General features: G+C 36.0%; 1 protein-coding gene across 1 annotated transcript in view; it reads left to right on the forward strand.

Moving 5' to 3' along the window:
• The window catches only part of CSMD1 (CUB and Sushi multiple domains 1), a 645996-nt gene that overhangs the window by 567941 nt on the left and 52626 nt on the right, over positions 1-25429 (forward strand). The window contains exons 38-49 of the mRNA XM_053459630.1: positions 2496-2614; positions 3357-3426; positions 7139-7255; positions 8039-8248; positions 9417-9605; positions 10079-10256; positions 15250-15395; positions 16733-16813; positions 17430-17543; positions 20654-20842; positions 22024-22170; positions 24524-24712. Coding sequence (XP_053315605.1) covers positions 2496-2614; positions 3357-3426; positions 7139-7255; positions 8039-8248; positions 9417-9605; positions 10079-10256; positions 15250-15395; positions 16733-16813; positions 17430-17543; positions 20654-20842; positions 22024-22170; positions 24524-24712 — 1749 coding nt within the window. The remainder of the gene's footprint in view (positions 1-2495; positions 2615-3356; positions 3427-7138; positions 7256-8038; positions 8249-9416; positions 9606-10078; positions 10257-15249; positions 15396-16732; positions 16814-17429; positions 17544-20653; positions 20843-22023; positions 22171-24523; positions 24713-25429) is intronic.

Genomic DNA, 25429 nt, shown 5'->3' on the forward strand with positions numbered 1-25429 from the left:
TACACCATCAACTGATTTGTTTTCTCTGTCACGTTATAACATATTATGCAAGTATTTTTGTCCTTATAACATGTTGTTATACAAGTCTTACATACAAGCAAATGGTTGCTGTGACCTCTTTATCACAAACAATTGCTCAGGCAGACCATTAAATCTATTTTATATTCACATAGATTAAAGCGCTATTACTGGTACATTAGCTGAGGTTAATTAAAAGCACTTTTGGTGAAGATACATTTTCACTTGAGTCTATTTAAGAAGTGTGACAAAACCATCAATGCACGGCCAGACTAAGACATAATTATGTATGCCATTAATTAAATTGTTTTTTTTTTTATAATTATAGGCACATAATAAGATACAGGTACAGATATGTTACAAGTGTTCTGAATTACTAAGATAGTGTTGTGATTTATTTTACTACAAGCTCATTTATTATTGAGGACATACTGGTTTTGGTCTAGCAAGTACATTTTATCCATATGCTAAACACAATACTGATGACTACATAACATTCATGAGCATGGCACAGGAAGTAACACAAAACCACACATTTTGATTTTAAAAACACAATTTCTTTACCTAACCAACAAAAACACAACAGACCCACAAAACAATAGCCTTCTAGCAGCAAGGATTCAAGGATTCTTCTCAGATAGTTCTCAGTAAGAATTTAAGATACTGTATCATGTTATGACACATCTGTACATCATCCTCCAAGACCCTTTATATTGAATGCTTTCGTATATTATTCACCCATATAAATGCATGGTACCACCCCAGAACTGCAACATTGAATGAAAACATGTAAGGAAAGGAAGGTAAGAGATTAACGATTTACCTTTGGATGCACCAAGAAGAAAGAAGGAGGTACGTTAGGGACAACACAATAGATACAGTGGTTGCTCGGAACAGACTGGACCACTGACTCTAAAGCAGTCAGTAGTAGAGTGCAAGAAGATTGCAGCCACTAAAGAGCAATTTAAGCCTACTTAATAGAAGGCTCATGATGTGCTAGTTTGCAGGCGAATAAAAAAAATATGCTGTTTAAATTGACATTGTTGAATGCTCTCAAGTTGTTTCAGGTTCAGATTACCTCTGTTACTCAACTGAGTGTTTGCCTTTAGTGGCCATTGTGGTCTTATTAATTTACATCAAACCATGAACTGTTGGATACTTTAGCAGATTTGAATTAGATTTTGTTGGAACAGTCTGTTGCCATATTATAAAGATCAATTGGGAATCAAGTGCTACCTATGGAGCAATCACAATGAAGCCAATAGAATGTTCATTTTGATTGCTTCTTAAAAAGAAATATTAAAAATACGGGTCTTTATATATGAAGTATGATTATGTCAACAGTTTTATATATATATATATATATATATATATATATATATATATATATATATATATATATATATACTTATGACTATAAACCTAACATAGTAGGTATATTTGTATCAAATTTGAAAAACAAACAAAAGTATATGTCTAAGAAAACAAACTTACGTAAACAGCGACTTAGCTGCTTATCTGAAGCAAGGCAGAGACTATGTAGGAGGGAATGGGTAGAACCAGGACAGGAAGTATGTGTAAAATAAAAACCCTTGCTCTGCCCAGAGGTTGTGGATAATAACCCCCTCCCCTTCAGAAATCAGTGTTTCATAAAGAGACTCAAGTTAAAAACCGCCATGTTTCCAGGGTTGTTTGTTACCATATCTGGGAACTTTCTAGAAGAGCTGACCTTGAGACTCTTGTAATATTAAACCTTTAACAGCCTATTGTTCTGCTCTACGTAGTGATTTGTCAAATGGCTGTAATACTGGACCATGGGAAACTTGACTTATCGTAATTTAAGTGAGTCACCTCCATTCAAACAGGAATATCATCCATAACATACCAGGTAGAGTAGGAAAGGGTCAGCTCCAGGTTGTGTTATCCTGAAAATATTCCCTTCATCCTGAGACCCTAAAACTAGGGCAAAAACTCTGAGACTTAAATATTAAAATGTATCTATAGAATTCTTTAATGTAGGAACTATTGATGTTTAATTTTTATAACAGTGTAAATATAAGAAAATAAACTTAACACATCACTTTATATATGCGATATTACATTCTTAAATTTTCAGTCCAAGACAAAGACATACAAAAGATACAAAGGGCTTGCAATTTTACAATGTAGACTGGTTCTAGTGCAACCACTGGTTCTAGTGGTCGTATAACCACAGCAACTAATGTAATTGTTAGGCCTACCTGGTCCTGGAGAGGAGGAATCTTGTGCAGGAAGGCCGATCCTTGCACTGCCCACCAGCTAGAAGGTAGAATGTTGGCAACTAGTAGTGAGATGAGCCGGGAGGGGGTGACTGGAAATGTAGCAGGCGATGACCAGACCACCGGTATACAGTAATACCAGTATCACAATAACTAGCATTGTTCTTCTTTAAAACATATGTATTTACTTTGTTTTACTCCTCTTTCTATCTGATTTAGCTGTGGGTCTTACTGCCTGTCCAGAGCCATCAGTACCATTAAATGGCATTAAAATTGGAGATCGATATATAGTTAATGATGTGGTCTCTTTCCAGTGTGATCTTGGATACACGTTACAGGTACATTGTAACCTGCAATTATTTGAGTGATCGATTTTTTTAAATTTAAAGCATTTTCTTGAAATTCCACACATACGTCACCAGTTAAACAAACAAAGAAAATTATCTGATATTGTGAGGTCATAAGTCCACATATTATAACCTTTCTTCAGAAACATTGCTCACCCACTGCCAGGACATACACATCTTCTTGAACACAATTGAAATACTCAGGATAGTAAAACTCCCAAGAAGTCTGGGAGCTCCGGTGGGCACAGTGATGCACAGAGATGTGAACTGGGTGCCAATCACACAGCATTGACTACAGAGCGGAGCAGGGTCTCAACTACCTCCTCCTGGTTCAGCCCCCATGCATCAATGGAATGGCCAGACACCCTAAGTTCCCCAAGCCACATACCAGGCTCTTTGGGCACTTTGTTTGCAATATGGCTTTGCTAACACCTAGAAATGGAATGTACCTTTGTATTTATATGTAAGCGTCCAATGAGGACATTTAGACCTTAAAACAAATTCAAAAATATCTTTATTTATCCTGAAAAACAACTACATAGAAACAAAGGAACAGACAATCAGTTATTTAAATTGTTTTGAAGAATGTTATTTAGTACATGTGAGGTATGTGATTGTTTTGTCCTATGTATATTTTTGTTGGTAAGATTGGTAAGAAATTAAAATACATGTTGTTTATCAACCTTGTATTTTGTAATAAATACCAAACCGTGTATATTATGTTTGTTCACAGGGGCATTCACATATCTTATGTATGCCCGGGACAGTGAGACGCTGGAATTACCCCTCCCCTTTATGCATTGGTAAGAATGTTTACTTTTATAATAACCACAAATAATGCATATCTAGTGTGCGTATTTTCCTTGCTTTAAAAAAAAAAACCGAAAAAAACGTAATTTGTTAATCAGGCAGTGGCACACTAACTAGGCCTAGGATAACAGTTCCAGGGAGACAGCAGACCCTTGTTGAACCTCTGCTCCATGGGCCTTATTTGGGAGATCCAAGACCTCCCTTGTAACCAGCCTATATACACTACTAGATAATAATAAAGCCTGCAGTACCATGGACTCAGTGGGTGTGATGACAATTTTCCATATCACAAGTCTCTTTGTAAACAACATGTGAGGTATAAGATTAAGAGCATGAAGTTTTTCACCTTGACTGCCTTTTCATCTGAAGGGGCCAAATCGATACAGGGAATATAAATAAGGTGTCAGTGTATTTAAACATTCCCCTGGAAAATGAGTTTTTTTTCTGCTCATCATCAGTCAAAATGGAATCCATGCACAATAGCGCTGGCTTCTAGTCTTTTAAGTACATTTTTGTTTATCTTTAGTGAATCATATTTTTTTTGGCAAACTTGAAATTCTGTTGCTATGTTAAATTTTGCCGTTAAAGCCACTAATGAGCTCTCCTGATAGAAAACAATACGATGTTTATACTGTTTATTATAGAGATGGAGGACTATACATAACGATATAGCCTCAACAGTAAAATAGTGGGATATGACATCATACTCTGGCCCTAAGCATGATGGACGGGGGGAGTGGAAAAAAGAGGCAGGGAGTGGCTATAGTACTGCCTTGTGCTAGGCCTAGGCAGCACCCTTTATGTCTTTCTGATACATCTTCACTGTATTAATCGTTACAATTTCTACTACTAATTTTGCAACATTGAGTAGTTACTAGTGATTAGACTTATTTCATCGTACTGTGCTTTTAAAGTCACTAAAAGCCCCTTTTATGTTGTAAATATAGTAAAATGTATACAACATGTTAATGAAGAATGATAAACATGATTAAGGCATTCATAATTGCAATCTCATACAAACCTGCCAAATAAGGACAACTGAGAAGGGATGGATTTAGAAATGGCCACAGTATTTATTTAAATAACCAGTATACTGTGACAATGAAACCATGATGTTAATGTCATACTAAGCACTTAATGCCAACTGTAAAAACTGCACAACAAAGTTATGGGATAAGTTACCCTCTGATGGATCCTTGATCATTCAACTGAAATGTCCTAGCCGTTTAGGACGGGGACCCTGAGAAAGCCACTCCTCAGATTTACATAAATGATGGTGTGTGTCCATAAATACCAGCGTGTGTCCAAGAGAACAGTAGCAACAAGATAACCACTCGGAAACAAGAAACAAAATGGGAGGGAAGACTGTTTCAAAAGTCAGAGAGGTACACCCCCAGATCTAAACCGTACATAAGGAAACCAAACCCCTTATAGTGCTCACCGCACCCCAAGCCAAGCAGGCTTATGCCACCTTTGTTACCAACCCCCAGACAGACCACAGGCAAAAAGAAGGCAGGGAATACATGTATTCACCCTCATAGTCTTGGTTAGGGTGTTCATAAAGTTCACTATCATTTTAAAGTACAAAACATTACTTCCATGGATACTATTTCACTGTAAGATACTAAAGGAGAAATATGTATGTGGTATGGCTTACTGGATCAAAAGGACTCATTGGAAAGTACTGGCCTGACATTTAGAATAAATGCAAGGGTGAATACATGTATTCACTAATTGGCTGCTGTTGACTACTATAGGTTTATACTGGTTTGCCTACCAGAACCCCTAACAGCCTTTATTGTATATCATTAGCAAATATATTTACACAAATTTATTGTATATAAAAAAGTATTCCATAGGTATAAATGGGATGGATTTTGAAAACATAGAGTTTAATTCACATCATGAATTTAACATTTCATTTTTTTTTTTTTTTTTTTTACAGAAAATTGCCTCTAATGTCAAAAATGATTACTTGTTCACATCACACACCAAGGTTACTGAATGCAATATTAAAATGTCTTACTACACAATAAAAATAATTGAAAAATAACCTGCACAGAGGAAGGGCAGATTGCTGAAAAGCTTAGTTTGTATTTGTATAAGGTCATAGAACAAGTCTGATTAGAAATTACATTTTTTTCCAACTTGAATAAAAAAAAATGTTAATAAAATTATAAAATATTTTAAAAATGTATAACTTAAGTAATTTAAATGTTTTTTAAGTTAACATTTGAAAATTGAAAAACATTCCTAAATATAATAATATAATATTAATATTAATTAATATTAATAATATTCTCAATAAAGCCTTTTTAAATTTTTGCATATTAATGCAACTGAAGCACTAGAACAACTAGTCTGTTCACTGAACTGTGTTTCCCCTCTCTCAGAATAGATCCACGGGGTCTGAAAAGACCCCATTTGGGATCACTAGCTGTAGTGTGCTGCTCTCATGTAGAGAACAGTGCATAAAAAAATATGTTTTCAAAAATATTTAACATTTTAAAAGTGTAAGAAATAAAAAGTGTAAAAACATAGACACAAAAAGAATATCCTGTATTATCCCTTCTCCTAGAAAAATACAAGTCCTATAAAGAAATACTGCCCCTCGGAACAAAAGTATTTAAAAAATGTGCATGTTCTAAAACTGGCCCATAGTGTACCCAAAATATGCCAAACCTTTGCATGTGGAATGTTACTGAACAGAAATTATGTGTGTTTTGTGCAGTTGCACATATGATGAACAAGGAATCCAAGCAACATAGGATTATATGTGTAAAAAACACACAAAAATGTTACCACAAACTTTGGCATGATTGGTGAATTAATGGCTGCATGAAAAATGCCAAAATAACCCAAATTAACTCCCCAGAGTCATCTGCTCTTCATGAATATATTATTTTCTAGGGATAATTTGAAATAAGGGTCTCAAATAGGACATGGGCCTTGTAAAACTGTTCCAATTTTGGCCTTGTAGCTTTCCTAAAACATGCCTAACCTACGCACGTGAGGCATTGCTGTCCTCGGGGGATGTTGCTGAATACATTGGTGTTATTTACTACGGGCAAAAAATACATATAAGCATTGCAAAATGTGTTTCAAATGCTGATTTTTTTACCACCCAGTTTGGATGAGATTGGCAGATAACCTGATGCACAAAATACCCAGTGCAATACCCAGGGTTGCCTAGTTTTCAGAAAAATATAGTTTAATGTAGCATTTTACATCCAAACTCTGGAGAGGTATATGAATATATCTTGGGTTTTTGTTTTCTCATTTGCACTAGGTGAGTTGGTCATGTTTCCTTATTTTCACAGCTATCCATTAATGCTTGTGGCACTGTTTATGTTACACGGATGTCTTGTTGTGGTCCACATATGGACAAGCATTTATCAATGATTCCTTTTGCAAATGAAGCCGTGAAGGACTTGTTATGTTCACTGCTATCCGATAAAACAAACATTCTGATGTGTTTTGCAAGGTTTGAAAACTATGAAAATATAGAAGTGAATTTCTGTGAGTAATAAAAATTGTGCAGCTGAATCAAGATTGATTTGGATGTTCCCAATTGAATAATTTTATACTCAAGAACTTGATGTGCCTTGTAAACTTCTATGATAACTTTGTCAATTAGGCTTGATAAACTTGAAAAATGCTTAGATATTTGAAACTAGTATATCTAATGCTTGTTTTCCCCATCAGCCAAGTGTGGTGGAGCCCTGATGAGCATGAGTGGAGTCATTCTAAGTCCAGGTTTTCCTGGAAATTATCCAAGTAATTTAGACTGCACCTGGAAGATCATGCTACCTGTTGGATATGGTTGGTATATATAAATAATTACTTTTATATTGTCAACACTGCTTTCAATGAGTGCACTGTTTAGTTTGATATGTTCCTGTCATAGCTTAAATAATACACTGCAGATTAGTAATAGGCAGCTTTAGTTTACAAAAGGGGCTAAAAGCGAATTAATTCAGGGGCATCAATTCGCGGGATAAAATTATAATTTTGCCTCTTTATGAATCAATAAATATGCTGTGCAATTTTGGACACCTATTCTAAAGAAGGATATCATAGCACTAGAAAGGGTTCAGAGGCGGGCTACAAAACTAATAAAAGGAATGGAGCACTATAGTTATGAAGAAAGGTTAACTAATCTGTTTAGTTTAGAAAAACGGCACCTCAGAAGGGATATGATAGCATTATATAAATATATTCGGGGCCAATACAAACCATTGTGTGGAAATCTGTTCATAAACAGGACTATGCATAGGATACGTGGTCGTGCGTTTAGACTGGAAGAAAGGAGATTTAGTCTAAAGCAGAGGAAAGGGTTTCTTACAGTAAGGACAATAAGGATGTGGAAAGACGCATGTCTTTTTTCAGCCTATATAACTATGTAATAAATGGAATTTATAAACATGTAAACCATTTCAAGCTGAGTGCATGTGTAACGCATTTACGATTTAATAAGTGCTGCTACCCTGCCCTATTATAATATTAATAATTCTTTGTTTTTATAATCTGTTTTAAACCTGCATTACTGGTAATATAAACAGACAAATAATGTATTTTTTTATATTTTGTTTATTTTTATACCAGGAGCTCATATCCAATTCGAAAATTTTTCAACAGAGGCAAATCATGATATTCTTGAAATTCAAAATGGACCTTATCACACCAGCTCCCAGATTGGGCAGTTTAGTGGAACTGAGCTCCCACTATCATTACTCAGCACAACCCATGAAGTACTCATCCACTTTTTTAGCGATCATTCAAATAACCGACAAGGCTTCAAATTTCAGTATCAAGGTAAAGGTTATTTTAAGATATTTAGTAAGTCATGACTGGCAAAGTGTACTCAGCAATTAATCAACAAGACCAGACACATTTCTTCTACCCAAGAGGTAATGTGTCTTGCACCGTGTTCCTGAAGTATCAGAGGAGAATAATTCTGCACTACCAATTGCTGCTACACACACACGGACAGTAAATATGTGTTATTCTGTGTTGTGATACAGAGTTCCAAGCCTTTTATATAAACTCCACAGCATTCTCTTTACTCAGAAGAAAAAGACATATATAAAGATCTTTTGCGACATTACTAAAATACATATGCGCAACTCTATTTCATTGATTTGCATAAGTAATGTGCTTTTTAATAGTCATCACTGACATCACCTTTAGGGAGTAACAAATCATTGCTAAACCATGAGTTCAATGTTACTTTCGCATTACTTTCCCATTATAGCGGCTAGCATAATCAGCATTTTATTATAATTCTTTACATTTGCACTTAAAACATATCTCTTCACTTTATGAATACTTCTCAAACTATCTAGTAAGTGCTCATGTTATGATTTTGGTATCATGAAATAATAAATTAATGTATTTAGCAAATCATAAAAAGCTAAAGTGTCTACTTGTTTGATCAACGCGAGTGTTGTTAGCATGCTTTTAGTGTTCTTGGAGAGCTACATATTACTTTACTTAAAAAGTGAATCTTTTTTTTTTTTTCTTCCCTAACACTTTGAATTTTTCTCCAGTGGTGGGATGAATTATCATTTGAATTTAGTAAAGCTAAATTAAATAAAATTTAGGTTGTTTGGACAGTGGAACAAAGTACCTCAATACCACCAAGAGCTAAGGATATTTTTTCTTTGGAGTTTTTGTACGCATAGCTTCAGACGGAGCCCCATGCAGACATCATGCATGGATATTTCTTTAGCCCAAAAAAAATCAATATAGTAGCACTGCAAGATATGTATGAGACCTAGTAGTTTAGTGGCTAAATCCCAAAAATAAGATAAATAAACATAGCTCATCAATTGATTACTGCAGATGTTGACTATGTTTTTGTCGGCATGCCTATCTTTTTAAACATTTTCAATTACAATCCCTTTATCAGAATAAAGTGTTTTCTTCTTTTGTTCATTTGTTTTATTTAAGATATTTTAATATATTATTTTTTGTTCCACAGCTTATGAACTTCAGAACTGTCCTGATCCTCATCCTTTTAAGAATGGGTACATCATCGGTTCTGATTATAAAGTGGGACAATCAATATCTTTTGAATGTTATCCAGGGTATGTTCTCAAAGGACAAGCCGTTCTAACTTGCCAACATGGTATTAATAGAAATTGGAATTATCCCTATCCAAGATGCGAAGGTAAGTGTATTATCCTAAAAGCTTGTATGCCAATTATTTATTTTTAAGTAGTTCACAAAGCCATGCCTCATGATAAGTCTTTTTATGTAAAGATTAATTAGTGCTAAACCTAAAAGCATTGAAGGCTTACAATTTGTGTTACATTTTAGACAAATTAATGCTGGCATTTAGTACTAATAAACAAAGTTGTTGGACACAGTCTTTATTTGTAGGAATTAGCATATGTTATAAACCAGGAAAGTACCGTATTTGCTCCATTATAAGACAGGGTCGTCTTATAATCATTCTTGCCGGAGAATGAATAATGAAGTGAGGTTGAAACCAACACATTACTGCAATCTCTTCTTCCTCTCCTTTTTTGTGAATAATGGCTATTATGTTTGGAATGTCACTTACCAGATAATTATATAATCAGATAATTTATAATTATAAATGTCATCTGTGTATTTTAATATCCCTTTTTTCCATTTCAGCCCCTTGTGGATATAATATTACTTCGGAAAATGGGACCATTTACTCACCAGGATTCCCAGATGAATATCCAAATTCAAAGGACTGCACATGGTTTATATCTGTTCCACAGGGTCATGGGGTTTATATTAACTTTACTTTACTCCAGACCGAACCAGTGAATGATTACATTGCAGTATGGTATGTGACCCGAAGTTAATAAATTGGTTTTATATTGATTATTTTGTCTTGACTCTGCAACTATGTAATGGATGTGGAATTACAACCTGACATTTTTAAGAAGTAAAATAATAACATATAAGGTCAGTACACAAATTTGGAAAACTAATCATTTTTTACAGATCCTTGCATAGAGCACATAAACTAAGTAATCAATCATTTACTTTTCAGTTATCATTAAAGCCTTGTAATGGCTTGGGTTCTTATTAAAACTAGCCACAGATGCTTAATACACAGTGAAATCTATCACAGTGAGTAAAAAGAACAACCTTCTGTTCTTGAGAGCTGTAAAAGAGTTTTATACTCAATCCAGTGTACACTTTTCTATACTTTTATATACAAATATACATGTATATATACTCAAATACACACATACCAGCAATATTTAAGAACATGTTTCCAAATATTATTTCATGATAGAATGGATAAGGAATCACAGCCTAATGTACTGTACATATCTGGAATCTTGCCAGGTGTAGCCTTTCTGGGGCGCCAGGTTAGTATGTTCTATCTCCAGACAGGAAAGCAGCATAACTGTGAACTTCCCACTGAAGGCTAACCAGAGCTCTCTGTCTTCTGGAGAAGTGGATTCCCGAGGAGGAGGAGCTAGCCATGTGTGGGGTGGGCCTAGCCCTAAATAGTCTTAAGTAGGCAGAGAGCAGATGTAGTGTGTGGGGAATGGGTGTGGCCTGGGGAATGCCAGTCCCTTGCTCCAAAACTGTTGCACAATGGGCTAGTTACAGGAGAAAACTTTGCTCTCCCCAACCAGAGTGCTTATCCTGGCTGGCTGTGTCTTAAAGGTGCATTCTGTATTAAATGCATGGAGCATCTTTTAATGCATTCAGGGTGATGAGGGGCTGGCTAGGGGTGCTCCCCTGGGTGGGGCATGGGTCACTGCCCCAGGTAAATACACCACTGAATTCCAGGTCAAACCCAGACAGTTCTTATTTATGGGATTGGTCATTCCCTGCTTAGGTAGTGTCCGCTCTCTGACTACTTTCCACCAATTATGAACCCTTTATTAGCCTAACTGTGCAAGCCCTGGTCTATGAACACTACTTAGAGAGATAGCAACCCTTGTACATTCCCACATGTGCTAATGAGCTATTCAAAACTTGCTTGAATATTATATGCTAATATGTGTGGTGGATGTTATCACATAACAGGCCGTGAAATTATTCAAGTCGACCAAACTGGCTTTTGATTTTACATAGATCCATCTTTAGAAGGATATACCTATGTACATTATATTTATTCCTTAGATAAATTATTGATATAATCAAAGCACTACCTCATTTTCTGTTCCATGTAAACCGAGTAAATACAATTTTATGTGGAATGTAGGATGCTATCTTCTGAAGAAAAATAATAGAATGAAGGGACTTGGGGACTGATATATTCTTTTGTCTTTATAAGAATTTAATTTTGACGTTGACAACTGGATTTCATGGATTTAGCATTTTGATTGGTTTCCCTTGGCTAATGAGGGACTGAAAAGGACACAAATAGATGGTTATTGGTAGTTGGATCTCATTGCGGGAGATCAAGGATCCACTAGTTGTTAAGAATCTCTAATCTGATGCAGTTTTGAAGTTTTGTGGAAGAAGATCCAACCACTTTGGGCCCAAATATGGCACTGATAAGCTGTTTGGGGACAAAGATGGCTCTGATAAGCTGTTTAGGCACACAGGTTGCACTTACAAGCTTTATGGGGACTGAAATGGCACTGACAATCTGTTTGGGGGCTATGATGGCGTGTACAAGCTGCTTGGGGTTGAAAATTGCCCTGCCAAGCTGTTTGGAGGCAAAGATGGCACTGACAATCTGTGGACAAGGATGGCACTGACAAGCTGGGGCTCCAAGATGGCACTGACAAGCTGTTTGGCTCTCAAAGTTTGCACTGACAAGCTTTTTGGGGACAAATATGGCTCTGGTAAGTTCACGGACAAAGGATGGGACTGGTAAGTTTGTGGACAAGGATAGTACTGACAAGCTGTTTGGAGGCAAAGATGACACCGACTAGCTGTTTGGAGAGAAAGATGGCACTGACAAGCTGGGGAGAAAGATGGCACCGATTAGCTGTTTTGGTGCACAGATGGCAACGACAAGCTATTTAGGGGTAAAGATAGCAGTGGCAAGATTAGGGCAAAGATAGCACTGATGAGATGGGGAAAATTGGCACTGACAAGCTATTTAGAGACAAAGGTGGCACTGAAGAGCTTTGTGGGAGCAAAAATGGCACTGACAAGATGGGAAAGATGACACTGACAAGATTTTTGGGGCAAAGTTCCTACTATGAGTACTAGGTGACATATTGGTGAAGTCTGGGGGTGCAAAGAGGTGGGGTGGTTGCCATAGGAATGGGTGTGATTAGAACTGTTATGTTTGTTAAGGAGAGGAGTTATAGCAATATAGCCACACCCATCTTGGGTCGCCTTTCGCACTGCATTATTAGACCTACAAACTGTAGTAATTAGCCCTCACACATTTTGCCAGTGCTAAAGAAGTCTTGAGAAATATAAGCTTTAGCTGATTTTATATGGGCTTTCAACAGCCAGTTGGATAGAGACCAGAATACGTTACCCAATACGGGGGACATTTTTTTAGTGTTTCGCTAGGGGTCAATCTTTAACTAAATTAGTCTTCAAAAATACTTACTTGCAGTTGAAGATGCTTATTCCAATACTGACATCATATTTGACCCAGCAACGTGGTCAAAGTTTTGGATCGGTCTTTAGCTGATATGCCTTACAGATGATTGTATGAATTCTACACATAAAACAGCTTAAAGGTTTCATTCCTCCCATAGACGCTAAACTACACAAACAAGGTTTTCTTTTGGTACATTGCAATTTGTAGAAAGTCCTGGTGCTATCATATGATGCTTTGGTCTAGTGGCTGCACTTTCCCATATTGTTTGACATGGATGAACTTCCAGTTGGCTTCTCACTCCTGCAGAACATAGTTATTCTCACATTGACAAAGAAGCTCTATTGGTCACTGAAGAAATTACATTTGTTGTATGACAGACATTTTACTTTATACAGTATGAACCACAAGCTTCTGAATTCAATATTTTGCCCTGAGCAAGCATATCTCTAACCACGACAGCCAGATCGCAAAGACAAAAACTGTTTTTGAAAGCAAATAGTTATGATGTCAAATATAACTTCACATATGTGGCTTTTCACGTTTGCTCAAGTTAGTACTGCCAGTGTCAGAGGTCGACTAGCAAGGACGACCTACTAGTAGTGAACACTGCATTTACTACAAGACTGGGAAAACAAGTGAAGGGACACCCATGCAAAACTTTATGTTCCTGCTCTTCTGCTTCATGTAACAAAAACCTACTTAGCATACATCGCTACATCCTCTCTCTTTATATAAAAGTAGGACAGAACTGTAGAAGAACACACTAGATTTTTATCTATGAGATTTAGTTCTCATAGGATGTAGGTGGTCAAAATGTCTGATGAAGAAAATAATAGTAAAATGATTTCAGACACTAATCTCTGATGTACTAGAGTACATATTATAAAAGAATGTGGATTCTGCTAAATTTCAGACATTGCTGCCTACAAAGCAAACATAAAAGAAAGGCTTGATGCTTTTAGAGGTGTCTCTTGGGTGACAACTTGGTACTTTCCTATATTCCAATTGAGTAAAAGTTAAAGGCTCTTGTGACTGATATTAACACTTAAAAAATTGCAAGTTACCTGCGTTTTACAATGTACTGTATTATCCGCTCTGTTCATGGGAGATCATATATTGACAAAACGCTATAAATGACAGTAAAGCAAAAACCTTTTTTGTCTGGTCTTACAATGAACCTGCTACATACAATACAATTTGTGAATTCTACAGGTCATTCTATAGACACTATTACTTTTCAAACGAAAAAATAAATAGTGATACCCGGTATGTTTGTGATTTCCCCATTTGATTGTTACAACAGTTTAAATTTTCTGTAAGCATGGATTGGGTCGTATACTTTTCTCTTAACAATGAATCCATCTGAACTTACCAATTCACAGTAAAAAAAAAATAGGGTGATCAGTCAATGACCAATCTTTGTGTATCCTTATTTTTTGGTAATCACAATGTTGAAGTGTGTACTTTTTAAATTTCATAGCGTAGACCAGGAGAAACGGTGTTCTCCTTGACCTTCAAGAGCTATTGTCCTGCCAGAATTTGAGTTTTCTATAATTTACTGAACAGTTGTCAACTTGAAAACATGTTGTGCTTCTAGCTGTTGTTGCCTTTGGGTACTGAATTCACGCACCCTTATATTAATGAAATATGTAATGAAACATGTGTAAGAGCTTCTGATTCTATCAAACGCACCAAACTGAATGACATTGTGTTTGTCAAAAGTTATTTACAAAGCCAATCATGTACCCATACATCATTCTGAATAGTTTCATGTAGGTGTATGTGAACAATATCGCAATATTATATTTAACAGCACCATCAGTTTCTTCAACACTGGAGGGTCCTGCTTCTAGCTATTTAAACTGATGCTGGATTCTGTTGCACCTCCCTCCTAAACAATTTTATTAATTCATTTTTCTTTCATATCAGCTTGATATCAAGGGTACCACACTTAATAATTGCATTCAACGAAAAACAAGTTTCAGTAGAATTATCAACCTTAATTAAGATAACTGGCATCACATCAGAAATAATAAAAACAAAACTAAACAAAAATAAATTGTGCATTTGCAATATATAAAATTACTAAAATTCAATGTATTTAAAAATACACAATGCACCTTCCAGTAAGATATGGGTATATTATGTGTGATGAGAATTTTTTTTATATTTTGTACAGTATTGGATGATCACAATAGCTATGCATACCACACAAAATTATGTTATTATGTGCATCCATCACTAAATGTTTCTGTAAGGGACAAGTTTGATGTTTGTCTGTTATATTTTTTGTTACTTCTAGGGATGGAGCTGACCAGAATTCTCCCCAGCTTGGAGTTTTTAGTGGAAACACTGCTCTTGAAACAGCATACAGCTCCTCACATCAAGTCCTTCTGAAGTTTCATAGTGACTTTTCAACTGGTGGATTTTTTGTCCTTAATTTTCACGGTCAGTTTACAGCTTTTATATTTTGTTTGCTATAAAATGACTAGAAATGGAAATTCACACTCACTGGGTCTCTTTCATTTAGTCAGACTTTATTCAGTATATATCTATAATCTTGAAAGGTCTGATATCTGTACCAAACGTCGAAGATGTTCTGTTGAATTTAATAAATTACGTGATTTTAGGATTAGGATTATTATGGATTTTTTGTTTATCCAGTGCCTTTCACTTGGTTGTTGAGAACACCTGTTGTTTCTGTAAGTCAAATTGTGATGTTATATACTACTGGTTATGTCACGTCTACCCATTGTACAGCGTTACGGACTATGATGGTGCTATATGAAATAATAAATAATAATGTGCATGCAGGGAGGACATGTTAGAATTGTATTTTCTGTTGTGCGTGAGGTGGGGTCCAGGATGCTTGACAGTATTGTGTTCAAGCAGGGAAGAGGCAGTGTTGTGTGCAGGATGGAGAGAAGTGGTGGTGAGAAATAGAAAGTGAGGAAGATAGAGAACAAAGAGATGAGTGAAAGGAGGAAAGTAGTTGAGAGAAAACAGAGAGAGAAAAAATATAGAAGAAAAAGAGGGAAGTAAAGAAGAGAAGACAAAAAATGCAAGCCATTGAGGGGCATATACACTCGTTTATTTATATTTGAGATGTGTTCTCTAAACCAAAATGTGTTAGTGAGTTGACCTTTTCGTGACTTAACGATAGATTATGAACAGCCAAAGTTATTGTGAAAGAGGGGCTAATCAGCCCTGCATTATGTCTAGTTAATGTGGGAAAATATATTGACATTAACCTCACGAATGTAGCTTTGCATTATGAAGGGCCAACTTGGGCCTCCCTGAATGGTTACTCTCACAGGGGTTAGCTCTATTTTATTAACCCCTTAATGATAAAGCCCGTACATGTACGGGCTCAAAATGCATTGTTTTTAATGGGTTTATGGACCACCCATTGTCCTTAAGGGGTTAAAAAATTAGGGAGCTGAGATGTTTAGGTGTTCTGTAATGTTATACACATTCATATTAGTGAATGTAACGCACATCTTTGCCTCTTCTTATGAAGTCCATACAATGTTATGGAATACAGTTAGTTTTGATATTATTTGAAAATGTTGCAGAAAAAGCTGCATTCATTCCAGCATATGGCACCCAAAATAAAATATGACACACACTGAGCCAATTTTGGTTAAATAATGTTATATTTATGAAATTAGTCATCACTGTTCTAACAAGGGTTCTCAGCCTATGTAAATTTAATAGGCTCATAATATAATCATTTTCAAATGTATGATGCTATTATACTGGTAAATATTTTCTTTCTGCTGCAGCTTACCCACTTAAAAAATGCCCGCCGCCCGCAGCTGTGGCAGAAGCGGATATCATTTCAGATGGTGATGATTTTGAAATAGGTATTGTATAATTATTTGAGTTTCTGGGTGGAATTTTGCATTTAATTGTCATAATTTAGTTGTGTAATTTAGAATGTTATAGTCTATGAGTTATCACAAGCAACGTGATTTGTTAACTCTTTCGTTGCTAGCAGGATGTATTATGTCATGACACTGTTTATCCTGCAGTGAAACAAAATCCTTTGGATGAACATTTAAACATTCTGCTGGATCCAAGTGTGATGACATAACAAGTATTGTTGCCAAACTTTTTGCCAGTTGAACTCTTCCTGTATCACATGTGTCTTTTGATACGTTAACGAGGGCACACCTCCAGTGATCTCACAAGCAATTCAATATGCATGTTGAATGCAAAATCGTAGTTCAGTCTCTCCCTGCGCACCATCCTGCATGGATGGGGCAATCTGTGGTGTGCTGGGTTATATTGGGCCTTTTGGTTCCAGGTTAGTCTTGGAAAGTGTTGCATTGGATGTTGGGCTGTCATTCTATTGTAGGTTACTGTGTTTTTGTCTCTTAATAAATATCTGTTAAAGTAGACGAACCTTTGTGATATATTTTTATATTTGGTTTAACACCACACTAAGTAAATCTTTTTTTTTTTCTTTTTTTTTTTCAGGGGATTTCGTGAAATATCAGTGCCATACAGGCTTTACATTGGTTGGCAATGATATGGTAACTTGTAAATTGATTGATCAGTTACAATTTGAAGGCTCTCTACCAAAATGTGAAGGTAAGTTCACATAATGTAAACAAAGTATTAGTCCGACTCCTATCAACAGCTTTTTTCTATTCCGCTTAACTATGTGGGAGATTACATTTGGTACTATTTGCTAAGTGAGAAATGGGAAGGAAAACTTGAAAATGTAATTACTTCCTTTTCAAAAACAAGAACTTATCAGGTTCCACCAAGCAGGACAGAAATCATTGTTAGGACAAATAAGCATCAAAGGATGTGTCGGATCTCATATGTAGTAATAATAATAATAATAATAATAATAATAATAAATATATATATATATATATATATATATATATATATATGAAATATTTAGAGTATTGTAAGTGTCCCATGTACTAATGGACTAGTGGCTGCACGTACAATTCATTTTAAAACTGCATACATATAAATTATGCAGAATTGTCTGTGTTTTGAAAAAAACATTTTATTTTTAGCAACTTCTTGAAAGTAACAATAATTATATTTGTGTCATCGATCATTCGGTTAAAGGAAGTTCTAAAGTTTATTGTCTGCAGCTTGGAGAAAAAAAGTATATAATTATATTACCCAATAGAAAGCATCCATTGCGAAAATTGGATTGTTTCCTAGATTCTGCTACGATAAGTAACATGTCTGTTTTTACAGCTTCCCACTACCATTTGAAAATACCATTTGCTCATAAAGAGGCACAGACATTTAGAAAGGCATAAATAGTTTTACCCTACAGCAGTATATCATTGTCTGAAAATAATGTGTTTGTATAAATGTGTGTTAAAAGTGTTATTATGGGGTAACAACAATACAGTGTTAAGGAGTTTTAGTATCCAGGCAGAAATTTGCTTCTTGATGATTTCTCTTTTGAAAGATGCCATAAAAGAGACAGCTTGTGTTTGGAAACCAAGGTTAAAAAAAATTAAGATATTATTTAACATCACAAACAGTTTAGCACCTGCAAAATTTCACATTCTTGTTTTCCTTGTATAATGAATGTATTACATATTAATTCAATATCTGTTGACAAAATAAATTAGTGATTTGTTTTAACCCATTAAAATCACATTCAGCTACTTATTTGGAGGGTACCTTACACATCCCAATAAAACAAAGCTGCAGATGTCCTAGATAACTCTTGGCGTTACCTAGAGTTGTTAATGTCTTATGAATGTAACCAGTTTGGCTGCATATCTAGGGAAGGCAGGTTTTTATGTAGTGGATGTAAAGTATAATTGAAACAATGGAAATGTATATGTAAAAAAAAAAACGAAATGGCAAATTTCACATGGTATATGAAGTTTTATCTATACATTGCATAAGCAAAATCACATGTGCATGGATGAAATATGCATTATATCTAACCTGACTTTTCATCTGTTGCTGAATTAGAAGTGTACTACCTTAGCTTGGGCACCCAGTGTGGGTATGAGCCACCTCCGGTGTGATGACCCTGTCCTTGCCACGAGGAACACCTTCTGTGGGCCTGCCCCTCCGAACATGTTCAAAGCTGCACAACGGCTGCTTTAAACTTCCCAGCCAGGGGCCGCTTTGAATGTGGTCTGCCGGCCCACGGACCGGCAGACCACCGCGTGAGCAGGACCGGTGAGCAGGACCTTTGGGCGCCCCTGCTATAGACTATAAACTACTTTGGGATAGCTTTATGCCTATCTAATGCATGTTTAAATTCTCTTACTGTATTACCCTCTAGGTAAAGTAAGTTTCCTGTAAACCTTTGACCCTCTAGTTTTAGGTTATGACCTCTTGTTCTAATAGTATCCTTGTATTTATATGCATTGATAGACATTTTATTTCCTAACTTGAAATATAAGGAGTAAACACTAAATCATGGCAGTAGGTTAATGCTGCCTTTGAATGTTCTAAATTGAGCTTTTTATTTCATTGATTTATGCAAAAATAGGTACCTTGCTAATCTCACAAGCCATCCAGTGACTGTATGTTGTTTTATATTGAAGCAGATGTTAATGTAAAATGTCATAAGGGGCTATAGATTTATTAAAAAATGCTGCATCATCAACTTACCAACAATGTACATTATTTATGTTAGGCAGCGTAATTGTTTTACATCCATTCAAGTTGGTTATTGTATACATTGTGCCTGCTGTTTAAGGCTATAGGAACAGAATAAATATTTTAGGTAAGGATACATTGTTGTAAACTGTTTTTTAATTATTGTTAGGAAAATGGTGACTGAGATTAATATTAAAGTATATAGGGCCACTATAGATTTTCCAAATACATACAGTTCATATAATAATGTTATTTTCCCATTGTAGTAAAATAAGACAATTTGTATGTGTAAGTGTAATGGATAGAAATCTGTGATATTATGTTTTTAACCTCTAAAATCTCTAACAATTGTGAAAGGCAGCAATGGAATACAGTGGAAGAGTGCATATGGCATAGGCTAGGTAGTCATACCAATGATATACCATTTTACAATCAAGAAATTCATACAGATTTGTTTTTTCAGGATAGAAATACATATGAAATGCTTTTTTTAAATGCTGTTTTTAAAGCATTTTTAGGCAAAACGGTATGTGATATTTGAGTGTTTCTTTTTTAAAATTATCACTTAATGTTAGTATTTTATGTGTAAATCAAAGAATGGTTTCTTAAAGAAGCCAAAAAGCTAAATCTTTGTGTACTTTTTGTTGTCTGCTAAACAGAATGACAGTTCAGTCATGTTCATTGTCTATTCCTGCATCTATGTTTAAGAGGATATTTGTGTATATAAGTATAACTTTGCCTATGATTAGAGCTCTTTTTCCAATGTAATTTTTTCTCTACATTAAGCATAATGCTTGTGAGCATGATTTGCTTGTGCTTATATCATGAACTTTTATTTAACTAAGATAAATGGTGGGTGAAAATGAAACCTCCGGGCAGAAGTGGCGGATGCAAAACAGTGAGGGGTTATAAATGATGCGTAGGGCAGGCATTAAGCAATGGAGACAAGACTAAGGACTGATTAAGGTCTGTCTTACATAAGATAAATTTAGCATACTGAATGGTTCGTATCGGCTGTCAAATTCTATACTTCTATGTTTATAATTGTTCTACATTGTGTTTATGAGACATTAACTTGTTGTGGGGTTCTTCTTCAACAGCACAATGTCCAGCAAATGAAATCCGTTTAGCATCATCTGGAGTTATTCTTAGTCCTGGATATCCAGAAAACTACCCCAATTCTCAGACCTGTTCATGGACTATTAAAGCTGAACCAGGTTATAATATATCCATTTTTATGGACACATTTCAAAGTGAAAAGCAATTTGATGAGCTTGAGATATTTGATGGTAAGAAAAATAATGATTGACAATAAAGAAATTAATTACCGTGGTAAGGAGTGGTAGGAGTTAGAACCATGATGTCATCATTGAATGCAATGTATTCAACCTTTTGTATAGAAATTGTTATATTCTGTTTGTAAGCTGTTTTAATCGTCTAGTAGCCAACCCTGTTTGACAAATAGCATTTGAAGTTTTTTTCCCGATCCAAATCTGACAAGTGAGATCAGAAGGAAGAGGACAAGGAGAGAATGATAAAGGAGAGATACATTTATACTACAATATTTTTGGTCTTTATTGATATGATTAATATCCTAATGTTTGTACTTAAATCTCCTCTCTTCATTCCATAATTTTTCAATCTCTCTCATACTCACATAAGATACGTGTGTACAGTATATACACTGATCAGCCATGACATTATGACCACCTGTCTAATATTGTGTTGCACCCCCTTTTACTGCCAAAACAGCTGTGACCCATCAAGGCATGGACTCCATGGATGCATCCTGGTACCACGTGTTCTCCAGGCCACCTTCTTTCATTGCTCCGTGGTCTAGTTCTTATTCACATGTGGACAGTGAGACAGGGTCAGCATAGACACTTTGACTGGTCTGCGGCTATGCAGCCCCATATGTAAACTGTGATGCACTGTGTTTTCTGACACCTTCCTATCAGAACCAGCATTAACTTTTTCAGCAATTTGATCTACAGTAGCTCATCTGTTGGATTTGACCACACGGACGAGCCTTCACCCCCAAGATGTATCAGTTAGCCTTGGCCAGCCATGACCCTGTTGCTGGTTCACTGCTTTTGCTTCCATGGACCACTTTTCATAGGTATTGGCCACTCCAGACCGGGAACTCCCCACGAGAGCTGCAGTTTTGGAGATTCTCTGACCCAGTCTTTTAACCATCACAATTGTTGCTCAGATCTTTACACTTGCCTATTTTTCCTTCTTCTAACACATCAACTTTGAGGACAAAATGTTCACTTGCTGCCTAATATATGCCACCAACTGACAGGTGCCATAATAACAAGATTATCAGTGTTAATCACTTTACCTGTCTGTGGTCATAATGTTATAGCTGATCGATGTATACGCTATATGTGTGTGTATGTTTAACCCATACATTTTATATTGCAGATCACTTGTAATAACATGTTATAATTATTTGTCTTTTTTATAGGACCCTCTGGACAAAGCTCTCTAATTGTGGCTTTAAGTGGTAATTTGACTGTGCAACAAAATTTTACTAGCAAAAGTAATAACGTTTATATGCGATGGTCAACTGATCATGCAACAAATAAAAAAGGTTTCAAGATACGTTATTCAGGTTAGTAAATCATTAATCACATATACCAGTGTAGTGTTTTAATGATTTTATGTAACTAAAGTTATGTTAGGAACAAGTAGTTCCACTGAACAAATGCAATGGATGTTAACAGAAAATATTTATTGGGGGTATGTGGACACCCATGGACCAAGACTCTGACCTGTATCGTTAAGTTACTTGTCCAGCACACGACTGCAGACCAGTTAACATTTGAACATTGGCCTTAACCTGGAGAGAGAACTAGAGATGTTGTGGCAAAACTGTGAAACTACATTTTTAAAGAAGAAAGAAATATGGGGGCAGCTAGAACAACAGTAGAGAGGCTGGACAATATAAAAATACAAATTTATGCTGTGCTTTCTCTTTGAGGACTCTACAAAGATGGCAAGACCTTAAAATTTTGATGTTTTGTTCCCCAAGCCACTTATGGCAATGTGCTCCATCCATCCATCCTGATGGAAAAGGCATTGTTCGTCACCAAACTGTTCTTGAATGGTTGGGAGAAGTTGCTCTTGAAGGATGTATTGATACCATTCTTTATTCATGGCTGTGTTCATAGGCAAATTTGTGAGTGAGCCCACTCCATTGACTGAGAAGCAACCCCACCCATGAAGGGTCTCAGGATGCTTTACTGTTGGCATCACACAGGACTGATGGCAGCGCTCAACTTGTCTTCTCTGGATAGGCATTTTTCCAGATCGGAAAGTGGATTCATCAGACAAAATGACTTTACCCCAGTCCTCAACAGTCCAATTCCTGTACCTTTTGCAGAATAGTCGCTGATGTTTTTCCTGGAGAGAAGTGGCTTCTTTACTGCCCTTCTTGACACCAGGCCATCCTCCAAAAGTCTTTGTCTCATTGTGCGTGCAGATGCACTCACACCTGCCTGCTGCCATTCCTAAGCAAGCTCTGCACTGGTGGCACCCGATCGCGCAGCTGAATCAACTTTAGGAGATGGTCCTTGCTCTTGCTGGACTTTCTTGGGCGCCCAAACGCATTCTTCACAACAATTGAACCTCTCCCCTTGAAGTTCTTGATGATTTGATACATGGTTGATTTAGGTTCAATCTTACTAGAAGCTTTTTTTGTGCAAAGCAATGATGACAGCACATGTTTCCTTGCAGGTAACCATGGTTAATAGAAGAAGGACAACGATTTCAAGCACCACGCTCCTTTTAAAGCTTCTAGTCTGTTATTCTAACTCAATCAGCATAACAGAGTGATCTCCAGCCTTGTCCATGTCAAAACTCTCATCTGTGTTAATGGGAGTCACTGACATGATGTCAGCTGGTCCTTTTGGGGCAGGGCTGAAATGCAGTGGGGATGTTCTTTTTGGGATGAAGTTCCTTTTCATGGCAAAGAGTGACTTTGCAATTCATCTGATCACTCATCATAACATTCTGGAGTATATGTAAATTGCCGTCATCTAAACTGAGGCAGCAGACTTTGTGAAAATTAATATTTGTGTCATTCTCAAAACTTTTGGCAACTCCCATGCCTCTATCGAGTACTGTCTGATTTCTTGCAGATCTCGAGGAACAAGATGAACACTGGCTAGACTCTCTCAACTGGGAGCATGGCCCTACCCCAGATCCACCATCCCATGTATGGACTTTATCCCACATAATCAAATGATGGGAATGCACTCTCAACCACCACAGAATATGTAAAGCCACTGCACATGTTGTATTGAAGCATTAGAAGGGTTATACAATACCATATGGCAGTTACTAATCGTGATTTAACCAAATCACAGGCTATGATTTGAAAACATATGAAAACCATAGATACATCTTTATATACCACCTACCATAACTCCGACAACAATCCACCTATAGAACATACTCTTGGGGGGGGTGTCTCTGTGCCTTTGCTGACTATTCCTTTCCCCTTATTCCCTTATTTCTATTTACCTCTCTTCGGGCCAATCTCTTTGCCATTCCTACACACTACTCTGGTAGACCTACCTGCTAGGAAAGAGAATGGACTTATAAGGAATGATTACTCTCTGTTGCTCCATTATAGCTTTCCAATACCAGGGTTGGTGGTTTGGGTTCCCAACCCCATACCAGAATAAGGTGACAAGGCAGATCTTTACCTCCGGACAATAAAAATTACTTCCACATAGTTACATTATGCTCTGTAAAGGAGAATACCGTTACTTCTACCTATGTACTGCCAAACATATCTTATATTTGTTTAATGTACTTTTTGTGTGCTGATTTGGCGCAGATTTAAATAATATAAAATGGTAAATTGTGCTTGTGTAATACATGTCCATGAAATAAAATTCTACTATGTAATCACTATTACTATACTTTCCACTTACAGTAATGATTTTCTTTTTTAACAGCTGCCTATTGCAGTCTAAATACACAGATAAAAAATGGTGGAATATTGAACAAGACTGGAGTAGATCTTGGATCTAGAGTTTACTACTTCTGTAAGCCAGGGTATCGAATGATAGGAAACAGCAACACCACGTGCATAAGAAAGTCGAATGGGATGTATCAATGGGCTTCTCCTACTCCAATATGTAAGGGTAAGTTATACACAATTTAGACTATATATATATATATATATATATATATATATATATTTATTTATTTATTTTAGGTTTTTGATCAGACACCAGAATATTAAGTGTGCAATATGCAGGTCAAACATTTCAGTTGTGACCAAATATGTTATCATTTACATGTATTAGCTTATTTATTTCTGTCCTTTAGAGAAATTTACACATGACATGCGCACCTTGACCATCTGATATGAGTCACCTTTAATTGAGTTTTTCTATTATTAATGTGCAGTAAATATGTTATCAATCTATCAACCATTATAGTAATTATGTATAGTAATAAACTATTGTATCTGTAAATCTCTTAAAGTCTTACATTTAATTGCTAAAATTCTGCTTTAATTACATTTAAAATTAAATTAAATTTAACTTAATTTTCAATCTCAACAGAACAGCAATGTACTAATCTACTATTAGTGTGTTCTGCACTCTGCATGCTGAGACCAAAACTCCTATAAAGAACAGTGTTACCATACATACATATAATCAGTAGACTTGTGCATTTCAATTTGTACAAATTGCAAATCTACCGAATTTCAGTAAATTCTGCGATTCGTACAAACCCCAAAAAACTTGTCCGAAATTTGTGGGTCCACACTCACTCACACTCTCTCATTCTCTCGCATTCACGTTCACTCTCTCCCCCATGCTTTCTAAGTGTTTCCCTACCTTCTCTGCTGA

Source organism: Spea bombifrons, chromosome 3, assembly GCF_027358695.1.
Source record: "Spea bombifrons isolate aSpeBom1 chromosome 3, aSpeBom1.2.pri, whole genome shotgun sequence".
In the NCBI taxonomy this organism is placed as follows: Eukaryota; Metazoa; Chordata; class Amphibia; order Anura; family Pelobatidae; genus Spea; species Spea bombifrons.